This window comes from Melanostigma gelatinosum, assembly GCF_949748355.1.
Source record: "Melanostigma gelatinosum genome assembly, chromosome: 5".
Classification (NCBI taxonomy): Eukaryota; Metazoa; Chordata; class Actinopteri; order Perciformes; family Zoarcidae; genus Melanostigma; species Melanostigma gelatinosum.
The window spans coordinates 10,256,220-10,278,196 of NC_136638.1; the positions used below are offsets into that span (position 1 = coordinate 10,256,220).

At 43.5% G+C, this 21,977-nt stretch overlaps 1 protein-coding gene across 1 annotated transcript in view; it reads left to right on the forward strand.

Annotated features, from left to right (window-relative positions):
• The window catches only part of LOC306777108 (connector enhancer of kinase suppressor of ras 2), a gene marked incomplete at both ends in the record, with an annotated part of 62,895 nt that overhangs the window by 23,729 nt on the left and 17,189 nt on the right, over positions 1-21,977 (forward strand). The window contains 8 exon segments of the mRNA XM_079268079.1: positions 6,545-6,747; positions 7,935-8,022; positions 9,273-9,314; positions 14,474-14,593; positions 15,537-15,596; positions 16,540-16,608; positions 20,536-20,673; positions 20,675-20,683. Of these exon segments, the coding sequence (XP_079124205.1) occupies positions 6,545-6,747; positions 7,935-8,022; positions 9,273-9,314; positions 14,474-14,593; positions 15,537-15,596; positions 16,540-16,608; positions 20,536-20,673; positions 20,675-20,683 (729 nt within the window).

Here is a 21,977-nt window from a genome sequence, read left to right on the forward strand (position 1 = left end):
CACAGGTAGAGAGATTTATATATTTGTCGTTATATATTGAGATGACATCGAGACACATTGAGAAACATCCCCCCCCCCCCCCCCCCCACACCAGTTATTGATATTGGCTAAAGAAATGTCGAGAAAAATCCCCCGTCATTTGCTGCTTTGTGTGTACTGCCTCGGTCACTGCTGATTGTATGTGCAGTGGCCCTGCTCAGGATTAGGGAATTAGGGGGAATTAGGTGCTACTCTCCCAGAGAGAGAAAGAGGCAGAGACGAAGGGAGAGTGAGAGGGAAAGAGAGAGGCAGAGGAGGAGAGAGAGTATGTAGAAAGAGTACGCAGGATGCACCTTATCTCCCAGGCACACATGGCTGGATTAGTTTGGGCTGTTTGAATTTGTGCCGGCGTGTATGTGTGTGTATGTGTGTGTGTGTGTGTGCACGCTAATCAGCATGTCTTCTCATTCAGACGTTCCAGCCTGGGAACGAGCAGCTATCACCACATGTCCTGAAACTGGACACTCACCACACACGTATAGGGATGCCAGGTAGACAAGATGCATCACTAAACCTCCTGCTGTGAGCAGCTTTAAAAAGATAATTCCAGTTTATCACAACTTGGCTCTTACCTTTTGTAGTTCGAGCTATCATTCCTATCAGATAAAATAATGGGCTCACGAAGGTAATTGTTGCAATCTGGGGAAGAAACTTTGACCGACACTATCGTTGGAAAGTTTGGAAGCACCTGTTATATTGATTTTCTTCTTCTTTCCTTCAACAATGGCTATTCTAACAGAAACAAAAAGAGACCAGTTCAGGCACCAAATATATTTTATTTAAATTTAAATTAGTTTTGGCCCCAAAAGAAGAAGATTTAATGATTCAACCGTACATTTAGTCAATGTCCCCTAGGTTTTGGAACCATGTTTTACCCAAATATTCTTCGATATTGAATTTGTTTTCCATTCCAGAAAAGTGTAAGTGACCCTAGATCCCTATTAAACGACAAACGGTGCAATTGGGCTCTAAATATTGTGGTTTAAACTGTGGTTTATCAGTCCATATGCTAATACTCCCTGATCCAATTCCAACAGCCCTAACCGTACTATAGACCAACCTTCTCTATCTTTTGTGACAGCAACATGTTGCCTGTTAATTCCAGCTTGTTAGGCTCCAATATTGTGAAACGCTTGACACTGAAACAGGAAGCTGTTCCTATTCCTACATCTGCACTCATTGTGATGCTAAGCTTCCAGTTTCTTTTGCCAATGACTGGAGATTTCTTCCATTCATACTCATCTGTTGCTCAGAGCGATCTTTGTCTCTTTCTGTCCTTTCAGTCAGCCTGGTTGAACCAATCCTCTACCATTTTGTTCCATGTACAAAACATGACTTTTGCAGCAGACCCTTCATATGAAATAACACATATTTGTTCAGAGGTTGCAGGCGATTCCAAACTTTTGACCGGTAGTGTATTTCCGTGTGCAAAGAGGGATCGTTACAGGGATTTTGGCCAAGCTCCCTGGTGGTTTAGATAATCTGTCTAAACTGTTGGCAGGTTTACAACTTCTCTGTTAATGCCACTGCTCATTTCTTGCCCCGTTGGACTTTGTTGTAGCAAAGTTGCAGTGTTTTCCAAGAATCTCCGCAACTACTTTGTTCTGTAAAATGTTTTCATCATCAACAGAAATGAATGCCAAAACTAAAGTTGTAAGAAATCAAAATGATCCTTTAAGATAGCCGAGGGAAAGCAATCCTCACCTGACCTCCTACCTCTCATTATGTGCTCTCCAGGTAACATCGGGACGAAGCTCTAGTATAGTATACCTGTAGACACCGTGAATATTTGAATAATAAAGGACGATTCACTGTCGTCAGCTATATAATCCATCATAAGGGAAGCGAAACCCTGTTCCCCTGGCTCAACCGTTGTGACTTTCTGGTCTTTTCGCAGTAAAAAAAAAGGCGGAGCTTCTGTGGCCCCGGATCAATGCAAGTTTCAAGCACTGACTGAGCTTTCAGTCTCGCTGTAAATGTGGAAAAGTCCCTTCTTTTATACCTATGCAATCGAGTTTTGACCCCCAGCATCTATGCTAAGTAGGTTTGGGTGCAATGGATCTTCAGCGAGATGTGCTGGGTGAAGTGGGCATTTCATTTAAGAGTGAAGTGACTGCTCACCTTAAAATCTGAATTAAAAGAAACACGGGTGTCATTGTGTTGAAGTTACATTCAAATGTGTGGAAACTGAGCAAATTAAAACAGCTGTTTAATTTGAATGTAACTCAGAGCAAAAATATAGCCGAGGGCCGCTCATGTATACCTTTTCTTTCTCAATCAGTTATTCAAAATCAGTTATAGCCTCCAGGCCACAGTTTCACACAGAATTATTGATTATTGCTGTAGCCCAGACTATTAATTACATTTATAGGCAACTAAGTAAATGATAACAGCAACAGATCGTTTAGTTTTAACTGTTTGGACTTACTAGTTCATTTACATTGTTTAAATACAGCTCGTAGTAAATGTAACAGCTTATAACAGCAAACTGCTGGTCGAGAAATATTTGTTTTATGAATAAAGTTAATTGCAGCTCAAGCAGTTTAGTAGTTATACACATCATAGTAGAGTGTTCATGCTTTAAGTTACTTTGAGATGTTTTATGTTTATATTTTATTCATCCATGTATTTTCAATTTAGTTTTATTTCAGCCATTCTGTATTTGATTTGATCTTGATGGTGATCAGCTTGAGGTGAATGAGTAACGTAAAGAGGCCTTGTTTGTTTGTACTTTCTCAGTTACAAATAAAAAGAGAAAAGAAGTAGCATGCTCAGTTTTCTACCAAACCATAAAGAGGCTCATACGGTCCATGGTCATTTCTTTATTTGTATTAGATGTTAATGAGCTATGAACCCAATCAAAACGGGGTTAGGGCAGCATCTAAAGGAGACCCCGGAGAGTGCATTGTCAAGAAGTGGCAGAGAGACGTTAGATGCTCATCTGGTGCTAAGCACGATGTTACCGCGCGGACATTGTCAAAGCTGAGCATTAGGCCCATTGCCCTGGTGGATGGATGCAGAGTGTACCTACAGGTAAAGAGCATTCTGAGACTTGTGGAAGGTAAATACTTCTGTGTGGTCATTTTAAACTGTTTCAGTAAGGTGGAGTGTATTCAAATGTCTATGCTAATGGCTATTAGCTCATCAGCCCTGCTAGCAAAGTTAGCACACAATGTAATTGTAAATCCTTATGTTGTTCTCTAAAATAGTTTTTTCGTTTGTTTTGCTTTTTACAACCCAACGTGGTGATAGCTGAAGCCGGGAGCTTCAATGCTTCCCCCGAAACAGCCTAAGCTCTTAACACACTCATTCCGAGTTTGTTTTAGCACTGAATTAGCAGACAACATGAAAACACAGCAACAATTCTAGTATACATTTATCTATCAGGACTTTAGAGTTTTTACTCAATCTGACGTCCATATGTTTGAACTTGAAAGAGTGGACGGGATGTTCTGCCTCTATACCACAACATCTGACTAACAACCTATGTCTCTGGAACCTTAATCCATAATAATAATTAGGAACTTTTCTATCTTTGGAGATATGTCCCAGTTCTGCTTTTGTTCTGAGAAAGTGGTTTACGTCGTCATCTCCTCCCGGAACTCTTTCACGCAGATGAGTCAGCGTTCCGTGTTGGTTCCTTTTCAGTGCCACCCTGTCTGACTCCAAACTGATTTAAACATCCTGCTGGTTACGTGAACGTGATTGAACAGTTGGTCATAATTTATATTTCTAGTCTTTTTTATCTTTATTTAATTGGACAGGATTCCTCAGATGTCCCATGTAGGAAATGTTAAATGAATGTTATCTTTGGGTTTGACCCTAGAGTCTGTCAGGGAGCATTTGATTTACATGTATGTGTGCATGTTTGTCTCTGAGGGGTTTTAGCTTTACTGTTCTCGCAGATGAAGGGACGAACTGATTCGAAGTTGTTGGTCAAAGGTCACTGTGACCTCACAAAACACAATTTTGAAAACTCAAGAATTGATAATATGCTGTTATGTCAATTTCACACAAACGTCTAACAGGATAAAATGATGAGGCGATGACATGTTGGACAGAAACCTGACTGGTCGGCGGAGAAATACAACCGCCAGGCGGTAATTGTAGTTTTAAATGTTTTGTTGTCACCTTATTTGATGGTCTTCTGCAGTAATTGTTCTGTTGTGTAGTTGTTTTTGCTCAGGGGTAACACTCTCTGAATTACAACGCTTTGTTTGAAACAGGTTATTACAAACAAATCAAACCGTGTTCAGCTTCATAATTTGTATTCTGTTTTGGAGCTGCTGAACATCACCCTTGTTTTTATGATTTCAGCCCCTCAGTTGAACTGTAGTCAAGTTTATTTATGAAGCACATTTGATGGCGTTGACACAATGTGACCATAAATGACAAAAATCACTCGTTTGTATTTTCATCAAATTGCAGAATATTGTAGCTGGACTTGTTTTGGGTAAACTTTCAATAAAAATCTAAAATTCACTCGTTAAACAAAACTCAGTTGAGCAGCGAACCGAGAACTTCCAAGCTGAGAGCAACACGCACACACACACACACACACACACACACACACACACACACACACACGCACACACACACACGCACACAATCAATATTCTCTTGATTAATAAAGGTTATATATTCATATATTCGGGACTGATCAATGCTTTACTTTGGGAAAGAAAATGACTGAGAGCTGTCAAGTCTCCCATTTTGCCCAATCATTTCATAAACAGCGCTCGATTCTAAGGAACAACAATGGTAGAAATAATCAGCATAGAGGAGAGGCCACTCCACACTTGGTTACTATGGCAACCACATCGACATGAAGGTGGAGGGGAGGGGATGGGGAGGGGGGGGGTTCTTAATGGCATCGCTCTCTTACTGTATTGATTTGACACACACACAGGCACACGAATGCATGCACTGCTCAAGTTATTTCTCTCTCTTTCTCCACACACACACACGCACACACACACACACACACGCACACATCCACACACACACACAGTCAGACTGTCGACACAGGGCATTATTCCCCCCGCTTCATCTCAGCACTCTGTCCCCTGGAGAGAGAGACACAGCTTTAGATCGAATCACAGGACAGGCTAATCGCAGCTGTGCAAACATGTGCGCTCCAAGTTCATGTATACATCTACATTCTCACAGAACACAGAAGATTTTACAGAACACAGTGTATGACCCACTTTCAGTGAGATGCATAGCTGGGTGCTGTCTCCTCCGCTCTCTCTCTCCTCCGCTCTCTCTCTCCTCTGCTCTCTCTCTCTCTCTCTCTCTCTCCTCCGCTCTCTCTCTCTCTCTCTGCTGTCACAGTGAAACCCTCTCTCCTTTGTAGTCACTGTGGTCGTGACTGTGTAGAATAGATCTAGAGGCAGAGGAGGAATAGATACGTCTACCTGAGCCTGTGCATCTGACTTTACAAGGATGTGTGTGTGTGTGTGTGTGTGTGTGTGTGTGTGTGTGTGTGTGTATGTGTGTGTGTATGTGTGTGTGTGTGTGTGTGTGTGTGTGTGTGTGTGTGTGTGTGTGTATGTGTGTGTGTATGTGTGTGTGTGTGTGTGTGTGTGTGTGTGTGTGTGTGTGTGTGTAGCCTTTGTCTCAGCAAGAATCAGGCTCTGTCAGGCAGGACATGACTGGAGCTGCTTTGGGACGCTGAGCTCAATGTGGCTCAGTGGGTCTGTAAGTGTGTGTATGTGTGTGTGTTTATTTAAAAGGGTCACAGTGCAGTAATGGCTACTCGACCAGCATGTTGTTCTTGTATTGGAGTGGAGAGTGACTGTTATATGAAAAAGCTAACGGAGATTTAGAGACATTGATTCTAGTTTCAGTTCATTCCGCTGTGAATAACCACTGATAGTTCAATCGCAGTAAATACTTTTCCTGCTCAACCTATAACAATTACGGAAAGGTTATCAGATACAAGTACATATATACGTTGTATCTATTCCTACATGTATTACAGTGGTTTCACATGACATAACTCATGTTTCTTTGTGGAGACATAAAGGATTTATATGAACCTGAGTGAGATGAGATGATCAATAGCTTGAGTTTTCTGAGTTAAGTATGGGGCTAGCGACCACAAATGGTCGTTTCTACACTTCTTTTTGTGTATACAAAGTGTTAATAAGTGAATGTATTAACAAAAGAGGTGTTTGTGGTCATATTTTTGAACTTTAGAGAGAGCCTAGCTCGCTGTCTCTCGACGCTTCCAGTCTCCAGGCTAAGCTAACCACATCCTGACTCCATCTCAATCGGACTCAACTGACAAATATGAGAGTGGTATAATCTTTTCAGCTAACTCTCGGACAGATTCCGAAATTGGTGAACTATTTCTTTGATCTCCAATCAAACAAATAACTGCCACAAATAACTGCAAAGAAGTGATTTACAGCAATAAATCTCCACACGCTAGTTAGCAGAGCAGCAGCGATACATATGTGTGATTCTACTTCTAAAACAAATCCCTCTGTTTATCCTCCAGAACTACGGCCTAGAGACGGAGAACCTCCGGACTCTGTCCCACAAGCTGAACGCTTCGGCGAAGAACCTCCAGAACTTCATCCTGGGCCGACGGAGGGGCGGACACTACGATGGACGCGCTTCACGGAGGCTACCCAACGACTTCCTCACCTCGGTGGTGGATCTGATCGGTGCAGCCAAGAACCTGCTCGCCTGGCTCGACAGGTAGCGACCGCACCTACGCCCATGCTGCGAAATGAATTTGGGAATTAGACCTTTTGTTTTTGGGACAATATTCCGTATTTTCATCAAGTAAGGATAATCACAAAAATCTAAATATATAAATTATATCTTAATGAGCCAGAACACCTGTTATTAGAAATGAGTAACTTAACCACACATGGCACACACACGCACACACACACACACACACACACACACACACACACACACACACACACACACACACACACACACACAGACACACAGTGAAACAAACACACAGAACTTTTACCTAGAAGACCGCTGTTCGAGTCAACGTTGACTTATTTTGTCACATGAGGCGTAAGTCACGTGACTCCATATTCAGTCAAGGTAAAGTCAACCACGCTCTTATCCTAAACCTAACTGGTTCTGTTGCCTAAACCTAATTTCCTGTGAAGACAGGACTTTATTTTGAAAAGACACTGCGCATGTAACTGACTCTGTCTTACGAGTTGTGAATGAGAATGTGTTTTATAATAACACATAGTAAACTTAGGTTGTTTGTATCGTGTATTGTGCTGCACATCATCGGGTGGTCCAGATATTATTCCACTTCATACTGAATCATAATTCACAGACGGGGGAAGGAAGGCTGTTTTTCATGTCGATATCGTGAAGTTAGATCCGCTGATGAAACCATACGAAACAACAGAAAACACTTGCAAATAAAGCGATGTTTGGGCTTCAGTGGATCCCGGTGTTGCACAGCCTCCTGGCCACGATATAAAACCAAATATTGTTGTTTGTCTTTATCACTTGCTCATGTGCTCTGAGAGGAGCGGAGAATATATATTTTTGTCTTGCTCTGTCTCTCACTGCCCTATCACAGCTTTTCAAAATCACACTGTTTGCAAATAAATAAACAGAACAAAATAAAAAAAACGATATGGCAAAAATCACGTCCTCAAGACGGAGAGAAACTTAATTTTTTTAACAGAATGGCCGAATATGCTTTGCTCACATTGGTTGAAGAGTGATTCTGGGAGCTATTTTATCCTGGAGGAAATAAACGATGTACTTCAAAACAGGAGCTTTTGATGAAAACAACAACAAAATGCAGAATGACATCATGGCCAGGACGCTATAATCCAATGTTCTACAAATGTTCTCCACATTTTCAGACGTTTTCTTGTTCCTGTCTGCTTCAGGTCTCCGTTCGCCAGCGTGACCGAGTACTCATTACTGAAGAACAACATTGTGCAGCTCTGCCTAGAATTGACCACCATCGTGCAACAGGTGCCTCCACACACTCTCACGGACGCACGGGGCGCATGCGTCACACAATCCATCATGTCCGTATTCATTGCACCGACACAATAAAAGGTCACCATTGTGGATTTGAAAAGGCAGAGCTAAAGTGGGTTTGGATCGGAAGCGAACGCTGCTCACACTTGTTTGGGTCTATAGCTCGTTTGTATAGATTTGCCTATGAGTGGAACATATGCCCACTCCCCACCGGCTGTGTGCGGCACGGCCGATGGGACGAGTCGCTCTCAGTAACAGCCGTAGGCAAAGTGCTCATTGACTCACTGTTGGACCACATCCTCTGCTTAACTGGTGGGCCCTGATGGAGAATGAGCTCGGGGTCTCTCATTCCTTCATTTCCTGTCCTCCTTCTGCTCCCCCTCTGGCTCGCTCCCTCGTGTGGATTCACCACGTTTACACACACAAATGCACTTTTTTTAGAAAATAAAACTGGGAGTGCATTCACACACACACACACACACACACACACACACACACACACACACACACACACACACACACACACACACACACACACACAAAGTATGTCTGCTCTCCTGGACTCCATCCACGTTCTCCCTTGTAAGAGCTCGCTTAGAGTGTGCGAGAGTGTGTTTGTGCATGTGCCCGGAGTGAGTCCTGGAGCCAAGCAGATAACCCCCCCCACACACACACACACACACACCCCCATACACCCCCCACTTACAAGGGCCAGAGGAGAGGCAGGAGAGGGCCACCGTATAGGTCCACAATGGGCCAAATGAACATGTGGCTGCCAGGCTGCAGGCAGCGGCACAGACAAAGGTGGCAGCAGCGCCCGCACTAATGCATGAAATGGATGAATTAGCGGCTACCGTGCACATGTGGTGGATTCAGTGGGCTGCTTTCCCAGAAATAGATGAACTATCAGCTATCGTTAAATAACAATCTGTCACGTTTGAATAGTGTGGTTTCTAAATCCTGCAGCGGAGCAGATCCAGAACTGGTCAATCCAATGTTTTTAGTCCGCCGAGATTATACAGTAACATGCATAGTGTGGAAGGTTAGATGTGAAATAGCTGACTGCAGATGTTCTTCATCGAAAAATAAGTCATCCATCTTTCCACCTGTTACCAGTCTCATTTCCCCCCTTTTCCTGTTTTTTTACATTTTGGAGGAAGATATTTGAGCTTCCACATTGATGCTTTCTCCATCTCATGTTTTCTTCTTCCCTCTCTTTCTGTCCTCTTCTCATGTTACAGGACTGCACCGTGTATGAGACAGAGAATAAGATTCTTCATGTGGTAAGTTTCTGCTTTAAAATGTCAACGTTTTTGGCCATCACAGAGAACAGGGAAAAGGCACAACTGCACACTCAACAAGGACATCTATTAAATGCAAAGATAAAATAGTTACATCAAGACAGCTATAGTGTATATCGTCAGATTTTATTTCAGCATCCTTTCCTCTCTGGTCGGATCACACATTAGTTTGTAAAGCCCTTCAACATATTCTAAGGTTCTTATTCACAGAATCTCTCTTTTCTGAAAGAAGCAGTAGTTTAGCAATTTGGAACATCCGCTCTCTTGCCGAGGGTTGGATGAAAAGTTCAACACCACTCTTCTGTCTGTACATTAAATAGGAAGATAAAGTCAGCAGACTGTTAGCTTAGCTTAGATAAGCGTTGGAAACAACAGTAAAACAGCAAACCTGACACATGACAACACGGTATTTTAGATTATTTTGGCCATACAAATCCGTAAAAAAGAAGAAGCGTAAAAAGGGGGAGGTAACCAGCAGTGACTCCAGGAAGTTACTGCTCCGGGCCAAGAAACAGTCCGGTCATAACCTCTTACAAACACGCCATCCCATAAAAAGTTGTGCTTTTTTCACTTCAGGTTTTGTACAGATAAAACAAAGGAGACATAACATGATGATTATATGTGAATAACTAATTTGTGGAGGTGGCGGGAGGAAGATTTAGCTTTTTACTGTGTTTACTAAAATGTGGAACTGTTCCTCTAATGAAGTCATCTCTGCTGGTAGACACATTCTTTTGCAATTTTGGATGCGATGACAATCGTAATGGTTCTGCAACAAAATTGCATAAGTTCATAAACACAGTAAAAACCTGAAAAACGTCTGTATGTGTGTGTTTTCTGCGTGGAAGAGCACTGTGTGTGTTTTTTTCGTGGGAATTTGTGCCATAAAACGGCACGTTAAAGCACAAGCGAGCCCGAGGCCTTTTGAAAGCTCCAGTTTAGCTTCTGTGTGCGTGTTTGTGTGTGTCTATGTGCACGCATGTCAGTGTGTGTGTGTGTGCGTGTGTGTGTGTGTGCGTGCGTGCGTGCGTGCGTGCATGTATGCATGACGGAGAACTGTCTGTGTCCACGTCTGAAACCGAGTGAGCAGCTCGTGTCTGATCCGGGCTGACAGTCGGATCAGACACTTCCTGCTGCCATTCAAGGTCAGGTGGAGGAAACCAAATGAAACGTTAGCAGGGGGAGTTCACAGAAAACATATCTGACCATTTTACGCTAAGAAATAAATCCCACATCAGATGTGCCATTAGTATACTGTATATATATGCCATTGTATGACATATATCTACAAACAAAACCAATCATAAGTCTGTATTTGAGACGGTGGTGTCCCCGTGATGCGATGTCCCCCCCCTCGTCAAAGTGACTTCCCCCTTTGGCTTTTTGGTTGTCGTTTACCTCTGTTGTTACGGGGCCTGTTAACGGGACAGGACAGGGACATCAGGGAAACTCAACCATTGAAATGGCTCTGCACATGTGTGCACACACACAAACCAACACACACACAAACCCTGGGTGCCAGACGAAAGGCTACTCTTGACTACGTCTGTTTTGTGTGGGAGGTTTATGTGTGAAAGAGGGAGACTGCGAAGGGAGGGAGAGAGAGAAGGAGGTGTTTGTCTTGAGACGTCGCTTTCTTGCTGACCTTGTTAACTGCTGTATGTGTAGAAATCAATTAGAAATCAATTAGAATGAAGATGATGATGCTGAGATCTGATCATATTTTACCTCTTACTTTTGAGACAGGACAGTAGTTCCATTTGGAACAGGAAAGTGGTCGTGCCCAATGTGTGCTCTTAATGATTTACATGTTATTCTAGAAAGAGTCTATATCGTGTATATAATCGATCATGGAGACCAGGTTGGTCACATACAAAGCATTTCACAGTTTATTATGGCGTATATGCAAATAGGCTCAGGTCATTCAGAGATCAATGGTCTCCACAGAACAAGAGCGCCGTATTAGAGTTACATTTGGCTTTCATACCTTTGCTCTAAAAAGGATGTAGGTGTCACATGCTGATGTGTGGGAGGAGGGGAACAAAGAGGTCAGCTAAAGGTTAAAGGATAACTGAGAGTTGAAGCCAGGTGACTGTTAAGACAAACAGTTCTATTTATGTGTCTATGCCGTAGTTAGCAGACTGGCAGACGTGCGAAAAGCCACAGTGAAAATGGCGTCAGGGTTCACAGGGTGTACAATTATCAGAAACAATTAACTTTTCTTTCACACTTTCCTCTGCTTATCAGTGGGATATCTACCGGTACTTCCAAATGTGTTCATAGACATGCATTCCATTCAATGAATCTAGCCGTAAGATCCTTTTTGGGGGTTTTTACATATATGGGAAAGTGTTTGCTGTATTTTGGATATTTAACATAGAGCGCTGTCAAGCCAGTGTGGGGTGGACCACATTTTTGAGATGACGTCGAAATGTAAAATAACGAGCTAACTATCTACTAACTGACTAATAACTAACTAACAAACAAATTCTGAGAAAACTACATCTCAGACCAGCGATGAAACATTATCTCGTACATTTACTCAGGAATTTGACAAGGGACATGGTACCTTAACTCCCCTGATTTCAATTTTCATCACATGCTCATAATCATCTTTTGAAATTATAACATTCAAATGACGCCATTATTTATAGATTAAATGAGCCACCTCACCCTGCTACTACATTAAACGGTTATAAGTTATTAACATAACTAATACATGTTCATGCATTAGTTAGAGTCATTGACTTTGGATGCTCTAAAAGGACCCAGTCTGCATTTTACTGGTGTATTTTTACAGAAATGAAAGTTTTAAACTCAGGTCTTTTTTCATGGTGGTGTTGGGAGGTTAGTTTGAATGATTCATGGAGGTTGTTTCTGGACAGACATACAGTACGAAGGCGTCTCCAGTGTGCACAATGGGGCTCAGACACTGTTTAATGCTCCAGTCAGCTCTGCCGTGTAGCTACTGTAGCCGTAGTTGTGCGTTTGTCAGTTTCTGCTTAATAATGCAAAACCCCACTGCTACTCTGCTCTCCTCCAGACTACGGCCTGCAGCAATCAGATGGACGGGGCTAGAGAGAGAGTGTGTGTGTGTGTTTGCAAAGGAGATAAGATCTGAGCATGTGTGAGTCTGTGTGTGTCTGATGGAGCGTGAAGTGTGTATGAGTGTGTATTTTTATGTGCATGCATGCATAAGGATGAGAGGAATTACATAAGACTGTCCGAGTTGTGTGTTTTCCCCCCCTTCCCCTTGTTCTCCCCCCTCTCCTCCCGGACTCTCCCTCCCTCCCTCCCTCTCCCTCCCCATCTCTTCATCTTCCCCCTGCGTTTCGGCTCCAGGTTTGTATTTGCCGCGTATGCTCACGCATGTGGAGTGTGGCTGCGCTGCGCTCGGCGTGTGTGCGCGACAGAGAAGGTGCGAGTCGATGGGGAAAGTATGCGAGAGTGAGAATGAGGGAAGTGATGGGTGAGGAGAGGGGGGGGGGCAGTGTGCAGCCAGAGCTTAATCCATTTGGCAGCATACTATGTCTGGCTTTCTGTTTGACTGCCCTTAAATCTCACGCCAGCCAGCCACATAAGTGAACTTCCCCATAATCTGCGCTCTGATTCCCCAGAGGCGTGTCAGATCAAGGCTGGGTGTGTCAGAGCTGGGGGAGTCGAGAGTCTCCACACTGGTCACGGGCCTTTTTGTCTCTCGGCCCGTGTTAATCCCAGGTCAAGACTATTAGTCCAATGATCAAAGTGGATACATGCAGAGCCGCAGCATTGTCCCTGGCTGTGTGGTTTCCAGCTGGGGACTTCACATGCTATTTATATCTCCATAGAGCGGGGTTGGACACACTCTGCGTCTGCTGCTCCTCTACTTATTCATCACTTATTGATCTATTTCCCCTTTTGGTTTGTTTTTTCAGATTATAGCTTGTTTGGTGTCAGCAGATGACGCGAACAGTCCTACGTAACGTGGAGCCTACACGTTGTATAGAACACAATATGACTCTAAACTAAACAGGCCGTGTAATGTTCAAATAACTGACCTAGGATGGAAATGTGTGTGTGTGTGTGTGTGTGAGAGAGAGAGCAAGACATCGTGAGAGAGACAGAGGGAGGGAGAGCATAAGCATCAAATAGCCAGCTCGTTGAAGATCATCCACCTTTTCTCTCACATTGGATGAATCAGAGGCTCTGAGCTATAGTGTGTGTGTGTGTGTGCGTGTGTGTGTGTTAAAGAGCTCCTCTGTTCAGTTCATCAACCATAATCCGGTAATTGCTCATTAAGATTGAGATCAGAAGATTTGATATGCAGGGTTCATCACCATCATGCTGCTTGTGTGAATGCAGACAACATGTATTCTCTGACAAGTATGTCTGTTACGTTTGTGTGCGTGTGTGTGTGTGTGTGTGTGTTTGTGTGTGTGTGTGTGCGCGCACACCAAGCGGCGATGCGATGAGGCAGGATCACCAGGGTAACGGTCTCTGTAAGCCCACTGTAGTCAGTCAGCCACGATTAGGAGGCAGAGATGTTGCTGATGATAAATGAACGTGCGTGCATGACCGAGCAGACAAATGCCCTGAAAAACAGTCAAGGTCTATTTGAAACAAAGGCAACGTGGAGCCGCGCTCTTTATTGGCGTATTTGCTCCGATGCACTACACATAAGGTAATGTGTATTAGGAATTTAGGTGTAGTGGAAACAACTGGAGCACGGATATTCTAACCACTCTCCAGTGTGTTGGAGACAAAAAAAAAATAAGAAAAGAGAAAAATGACAGATAAGAACAAATGAAATCTGTGCTCTGTAATTTAGATGTTCGAAGATGCCATCCGGGCACCTCGGGGTTGGCTGGTATCGGTGATGTGTTGTTCTGTCTGTGACAGTGTCTTGTGGGCATGCCTGTGGACAGACTGTGACAGGAAACAGTTTGTGTGCTGGAGTGATGGAAGTGGCGATGTGGAACAATCTGATGAAATGATTTCTGTTTCACCTCCTCCAGCTAGGTCACGGCATCCCTCGTGAACCAAAAGCAATCTCAATAACTTTCTTTTCACTTTTTTGCCACTCACTCTCTCTTTCACTCTTTTTCCTGTCTTTTCTTTTTTTTAATCCTTCCTGCTTCCCTTACCTCCGACATCATCTCCAGTGTAAGACCTTAGCGGGGATATGCGACCACATCATCTCTCTGTCGTCAGACTCTCTGGTCTCCCAGTCTGCCCATCTGGAGGTGGTCCACCTCACCAGCATCATGCCCAGTGAAGGGCTGGTAAGGACACAGCTGAGCATGCACACATGTATCCACCAGAGCTCTTTTTAATACAAATCAAAATTCCTATTTCGTCACATAAACCAAATGGCTGTGTGTAATGTGAACAATCGCACAGATAATCATCACCTGACTCAGCAGTTCCCCTCAGCTCCAAGGAGCGTGTTAGCGTCACAATTCCTCAGGAGTAAATTGGCATTTGGACTTTATTTATTGTCTTTCACACAGCATTTGAACATTCTTCTTTCAACGCGGTTGATCGTGTTGTTACACGACTGAATAAATCGTCTCTTGAATGCATGATAGGAACAACCGTTAAATATTCACGGTGTGTAAATATGCAATGCCGGCCTTTTACACTCGTATTCATTGTTTATGTGAGACTTGAATGATTTTTGCTTACAAGTCAAGACGTTAGTTGGGTAAAATTTAAAGTACAGATGAAGACGAATTATTGGAAAGACATGAGCAAATCTGTGGGAGAACAACAAAACCTTTCATACAGAGCTTGAGGGGTAACTGGAGTATATAATGTATGTGTATCGTACACTGAAGTCTTTGAAGTCAACCCGATTGGAGATTTTGCAGCGGCACGTTAAGACGGTGCTCCCTGCCACCGTCATCATCAAAACACAAAATGAGAGAATATCTTTTGGAAGAAGATCTGGAGGATCTAAAACGAGAATCACTGAATCTGTTCTGGAGCCTCTTGGCCGACCAACACTTTACTAAGACAATTCGTGTTGGTCATCCCTTTAATTTGTCACCCATCAGTAAGTCAATCCTCACTCCCTCTGAATCAAAGTCAAGTCTGAAGTCCTTGGTTTTGTGAGCTAAATCTGACAAAAGTCCAACAGAGACGCAGCTATAGACACATGTTTACAGATGTAAAACGTATCATGTATGTGTCATATAATCCTCCCTCCCTGTGCTTGTGTTTCAGGGCATGTATATCAAATCGACGTATGACGGGCTCCACGTTATCACCGGAACCACAGAGAATGTGAGTTTTTGTTTCAGGGATCACAACACTGTCGGGTCAGATCGTATCAATGTTTAGCGTCACAGATCCGAAGACAGGAGAAAAAAAAGGGAACTTTTAGAGATTCCCCGATCCCGTTTCTTTGCTGCCGAAACCGTTTGCTGATAGTTTTTGATGACTTTAGTTATAGCTATAGCTTTCTTCACAGCCGTGCAAAAAAATGCTTTCAACTGTTCAGAGGTCAATGTAAACCATAAAGAAATTGAAATGTTATGCTTTTATTTTGTTATAGTCATCTATAGTGGTTGTTTGCATTAAAATGTAAAATTGAAATCATTAGAAAATGTAAAGATTGTATTCTTGCTGATGAAAACAATCTTGTCATGAGTAGTTTTTACTCTGTATTATAAGCTGCTTAGTTCTAGTGTTAAGAAGTTGAACAGGTCATAATTCCATCCCTAACATCCATTTATGTATAGCTGTGAAAATATGTCCTTCAAACAACTGGATTTATTTAAGTTTCTCGCCAAAAGCGACGATTTTCCAGATTACATTGGAACACATCATCGCGTTATAATTGACCTTTGCCCCATACTCAATTTTACTGAACAGGGAATAAACACATCACAATGTAACTCAATGGAACCTCCATACGTTAGTCGTTAGCTCCGGCGCCGCTAACATTACTAGCTTTCCTCCTGCCGAATTTAACAATGTAGCATTATCAGGGATGGGCTACTTGAAAGCATTTACGCTGATCCCATATCGTTACTGAATATCGTCCGCTATTGATTGGCAGTAAAACTTTATTTCACACTGTGGTGGTTAAATTGTGCAATTAATTTGCGGTTCACATGTGTACCGAACCGTGGAAGGGGAGGTGGACCACGGATCAACTATGGTCCGGTGCACCACTGATGTGTTCCCATTGTTCTAGTCTATCTTCCAATTTCTGCCTCTGCAGTCTCCAGCAGACCAGTGTAAGAAGATCCATGCAGGGGATGAGGTGATCCAAGTCAACCACCAGACAGTGGTGAGTTAACAAGCTTCCAAACACAACACTGTGGTCACAAAGAGTCACAGGAAACGTCGTTCCCATGTGTTTCCACTGCAAACCGCCTTTCCTTCTCCATCCTGCGCTCTGTTGACGATATGTCAAGGAGCACGATGTCTGCCGCCACCACCAACACCACCAACACCACCAACATCACCACCGCTGCCGCCATGGCGCTTCCCGTCCTGTGCAGCTATGTAGGCTAATGAGACTTGCTGTGGGAGCGGATTATAGGACGATTGTTACCTTTGTTCAGTCCAGCGTGATTGTCAGCTCGCTCTTTCTGGAATTTGCTCCCATTGTCGTTCCAAACCCCTGAAGGAGGCGTCTGGTTTGAAATGTGAACTCATGTTACACTTTCGGAATTGAATAAGTTGTATTTCTGCCTTCAACTTGTGTGTAGACGTCTTTTATGTGCTTTTTCTGTAAGTATTTCCCTGTACGTCTCGATAGGTGCTGCTCATTGGGCATGCAGGCGCTGATTGATGCGTGATGGAGCCGCGTGTTATCTCTCTCACTCTCTCTCTCCTCGGGGTGACGGTGCAGATCGCACCCTGCCAGGCTCTCAGCTCCAACCCGTCATTACTCCCTCAGCTAGACCCTCACCCACTGATCCCTCACTCTGGGGGAGGAGATAAGCAGAGGGGGGGAGACAGAGGTGTGCGTGTATATGTGTGTGTGTGTGATGCGGAAAAGGGGAGTAAAGCAGTCAGGGGATGTTGGGATGAGGCAGAGCTGGGAGAGTGGGGTGAAAAAAGGGAGGAGGACATAAAGAGGGACTTGGGGAGGAGAGGGAGAGGAAGAACAGCAGAGAGAAGTCCCCCTTCAAGATAGCAATGAGCTGCTGGGGCGGAAATAAGTACACATACCATAAACTCTCTTCCAACATCACGGCTGATAAGTCCATCTAGTGAGGCTCCATATTCAAGAATTAGATAAATGTGAATATTGAAGGAACAAATTCCATTCCATTATGGAATCATTATGAAGGCCTATCCCACGTATTTAGCAACAGCGCTGCCTTCATGTCTATGCATGAGCTTCTGTTTGAGACCCACTTCAAAACAGGACTTGTTAGCTCAGCTTCTCTTTTGAGGTAAAATGTGGAATTTGCTCAAATAACAACTGATTTGTTTGAAGAGGCAACATAATTATGTGGAGGTAATAGCATCTGGGAAAATAATGAAGACCCCGGGGATTTGAAAAACCTCTCCAGCAGCAGTTTATGCTCGATTATTATTTTTGGTAGATCTCTCTCCTGTTTCCCTTCGCTCTCTGCATATTTGCATAACAGAACCTTTCTAAACTGGTTAGGAAAGGCCTCGTGTTTGCTGTTACTGTCCACCGTTGCGGTTGAGCTAACAAGGGTTGACACGATCACGGTCCAGGTCACTCTCAGTTCAGTGAATTCACAGTCCAAATTGTCTATCAAAGGTTCGGCGTTGTTTGAAATTGTACAATACCAGTGCGGATACAATTTGAGAACTTTATTCCTGTGTTGAGGAACATGGATATCGTCTTTCAAGCCGAGATACAGAAGAGAAGATCGATACCACTCTCATCTTTGTCCGTTTATTATTAAGCTGCAGCCAGGTGACAGCGAGCTTAGCTTAGCATAAAGACTGGAAGCAGCATATATGACATGTTAATTGGTAAGCTTTAGAGGTGCTGGTAGGCAGTAATGTTTTTTAAACCCATTGACTAACCTAGGCTACCTATTTCCCCCTGCTTCCAGTCTTTACGCTAAGCTAAGCTAAGCTAACAGTAAGCCTGGCTGTAGTTTTTACCTATTAAATGGACAGATATGAGAGTGGTATCGATCTCATCAAACTCAGCAAGAAGGCAAAAACTTTAAAGTGCACAACGTGCTCAAATGGTAAAAGTTGTCTGAACAAAAGCAATCAGGTGGTGATCAAAGCCAGATTTTGGTACTTGAAAGTTTTTGATACTCGGACACATTTCTTCCAGTTCGGTATTGATACCCAGCCCTGTTTCTGTCACTAGGAAATGAATTACAGTGTGTCGCAGTGTGTCCTAGTATGCCCTCTTTTGTTTTAGTGGGCCGAACAGGGCAAAACATAATGTAGTAAATTTCATCGAAGCTCTAGTTCCTGGTGAACGATGGCTGGACTTCTGAACTGGGCCGAAGAGAACAGGAAGCGGGCCACTAAAGGCTGACACAGGCTGGTCATCATTATGTCAGGAATGAGGTCAGAGCAGCCCCGTGTGTGTGTGTGTGTGTGTGTGTGTGTGTGTGTGTGTGTGTGTGTGTGTGTGTGTGTGAGCGCGGTGGCCTCTGCGGACACATCCAGTAGCTGAGACCAGTGTAGCCAATCAATGGCCTGACGAGTGCTGCGAGCTCTGGAGACGGTCAGGCGGAACCACGAGGAAAAACTCTGCAGTCAGCACTCCTTTCTTACGCTTTCACCATCATTCTCTCTTCCTTAGAACTAAACCAGACCAGGCCCTCCTTTATCTTAATATTTGTCCCAGATCCATGGCACTGGGAGAGTGTGGTGCATAGTGGTAGTGTCTCGGTATATTGGTATTACAACTGGTTTGGTGAGGATTTAGCAGTGTGTCTGAGGCATGGTGGTGAATTAGTTTATAGTATGCCCGTTGTCTCTTCTGTAGTAGCAGTAGCCTGGAAATCACATGAACAATATTATAAGTTGAAAGAACCCAGATAACGTATACCTCACTGACGAGGCTGCACAGGACTCGGTAATGTTTAGATATTTTTGAGTTCTCCATATGGATCCAAATCGACATCAAAATGCACGTAGTGATATTTATTTTTGCCTTAGTCCTTGGATCCTGTGTATTCTTTTTCTGTTGTCGTTTGTACTGTTAACCACTGTTTCGTTGAATGAGAAAAATGTGTTAAAAGTGTTAAAAGAAAGTACTCAAAGTGGCGGACAATTATGCAGATTTCCTGATAGCAGCCATGATTTTTGGACATTACCTAAATCAAGTCTGGGAATAATGGATCTGTAAAAAGAGACAAACTGTGGAACATTTCAAGTGAGTCAGACTCACACGACAACGACGTCATAGCACTTTAAATTGATCAATTTGTAAATTCTATTGTTTTATACAGAGAATGATCTGATATTGTGTTGTGTTGACTCATATCAGTGAGACTATACCAAAATTAGAAACGCCCTGCATTATAACACAATACAGTTCAACAGCACCACAAACTGAAACCTCAAAATGACCATAAAGTTTCAACAAATCGAAACATCATAACCTTCATTCAAGTGAAATCTATTGCCGAGCGATTGCTTTTGGCTTCGTTCGCGTTTCACCAATAAACTGGCAACTAAATGTGTGTCTGATGGGCCACACAAGAAGGAATTTCCCAACCAGTTATAGATAAATGGTGACAGCATTATGGCATCTTATGGACTGGGAGTATTTTATGCACCAAATTGGTGAAGGTGGCTGATAATGACTTTTTGTCATTTGTTCAATTCTATAACTAAAGTCACATGTAGACATACAGGCCTAAAAGCATACATTATATAAGCGGTTCATGGTCATTGTACAGTATATCGGTTGTTGTGAATAGTATCGTGGGGTTGCACCAGAGGTTTTAGGTCAAGACACTGATTACGGACTGCATTGTGGACCTTTGTTGGATCGGTCTCTCCCTCGTTTCTGTCATCTCTCTACTGTCTCAGTCTAGTACAATTATTCAACAATTAACTAGTAGCTGTGGTGTTTTAGTGGCGGTTTGCAGCAACAGTTTGGAAAGCTTGACATCTGTGCGTGGTGGTTCTCCTCAGCCGATTTTGGCTGCTCCCAGTGCATTCTGTACACAGCATGTGCGTGTGTGTGTGTGTAGCTTGTTTGCGACAGTTGTTTCGGTAGCCCGGTGTGTGTGTGTGTGTGTGCTCCTCAGTGGGCTGGCAGCTGAAGAACCTGGTCAACGCTCTGAGAGAGGACCCATGCGGAGTCATCCTCACGCTGAAGAAAAGGCCTCAGAACACCCTGAGCTCCACGCCGGCTCTGCTCAGGAACGTGCGCTGGAAACCACTGGGGCCTGCAGGTAAACACCAGCAACACTTAGATGCCTCACCTGCAGTAGTCTTGTGCATGTGCACACTTCTCTTACCTACTGTGAGGCAGGGATGATTTAGCACTATATGCACAGTGAGCAGTGTGTGTACCTCTGGCTTTATTTTTGACTCACTCTCCGCTCTTGTTTTTCGCTGCCCACACTCCGCATTCACCGGCATTTTAAACAAATATTTTCAAAGGAAATTTGCTCACTGTGTGACCTTGCATCAATCCTCCTGTTGAGCTTTTCAGCAAATCTCTCTCTCTCTCTTTTTTTACAGCCATCCGTACCGCTGGCACAGTTCAAAGCCATTCACAAATGTGTCGGTAGCTAAACCTCCATCTGAAGAGAACTCATGCACACCAAAAGTGTGTTTTTTTTAGAAAAAAATGTAGATAGTGAAGGGGGGAAAATAGCTGATTAAATCTTATATCAGCACTTTGTGGTGTGTGTGTGTGTGAATGATTTAAATGGTATAATATGGCCTAAACGTCCTGCTCAGGAGCTAGCGCTGGGCAATACGAGGTCACCAAAAGGTCCTAGCACACTCCCACTCACATTCATATTCATGTTTACTGTGACTTCGGTCCTGATTCATTCAACCTTTACCCCAAAGGGAACTCCTTTTTCAAAAGAGAGTACATTCTTAATGTACAGTAGATCTAAAAGGTGGAATGCTTGTGAGCTTACAGGTCAGAGCCTGTGTCCGCATTTCACTTCAGGGCAAATACTTTGACAATCCGTCGCTCATTCAGAGCCCAGAAAAGTCACTCAAATTTTGGTCCCCACGAAGAGCTGTGCTGAGACGGACGTGGGGGTGAAGCGGGCCCAGATCTGAGCGCACAGATATCTGCGGGAGATGAGAAGAAAGGAGTGTTTTTCGATTTGTTCTCTCCCAGAAAGACTGGAGCTCTTAATTATTCATAAGCAACTACAGGCAGCTCTACTGGCTCTGAAACAAGAGCCGCTACTCAGCAAATACTGAAGATAATGCACCGAATCCAAAATATCCTGCTTAACAGCCTGTGTGTGTGTGTGTGTGTGTGCACACATTTCCAAGCATGGCCGTAGATGCTCGCCTGCCCCATCTGCATGTGTCAAAGCTAGGTTTTTGTGCACGTTTGCGCATGCGAGCAGAGAGAAGTTTTCCTGTTGTCAGTTGAGTTGATCCTTTGAGAGACAAAGGATCTGGGTCACTGCACTCTGTAAGCTCTGTAAGCTCAGGTTTGGATGCCTACTGTACCTACACACGCTCCAAAACCAACACATGCGCACTCAAGAG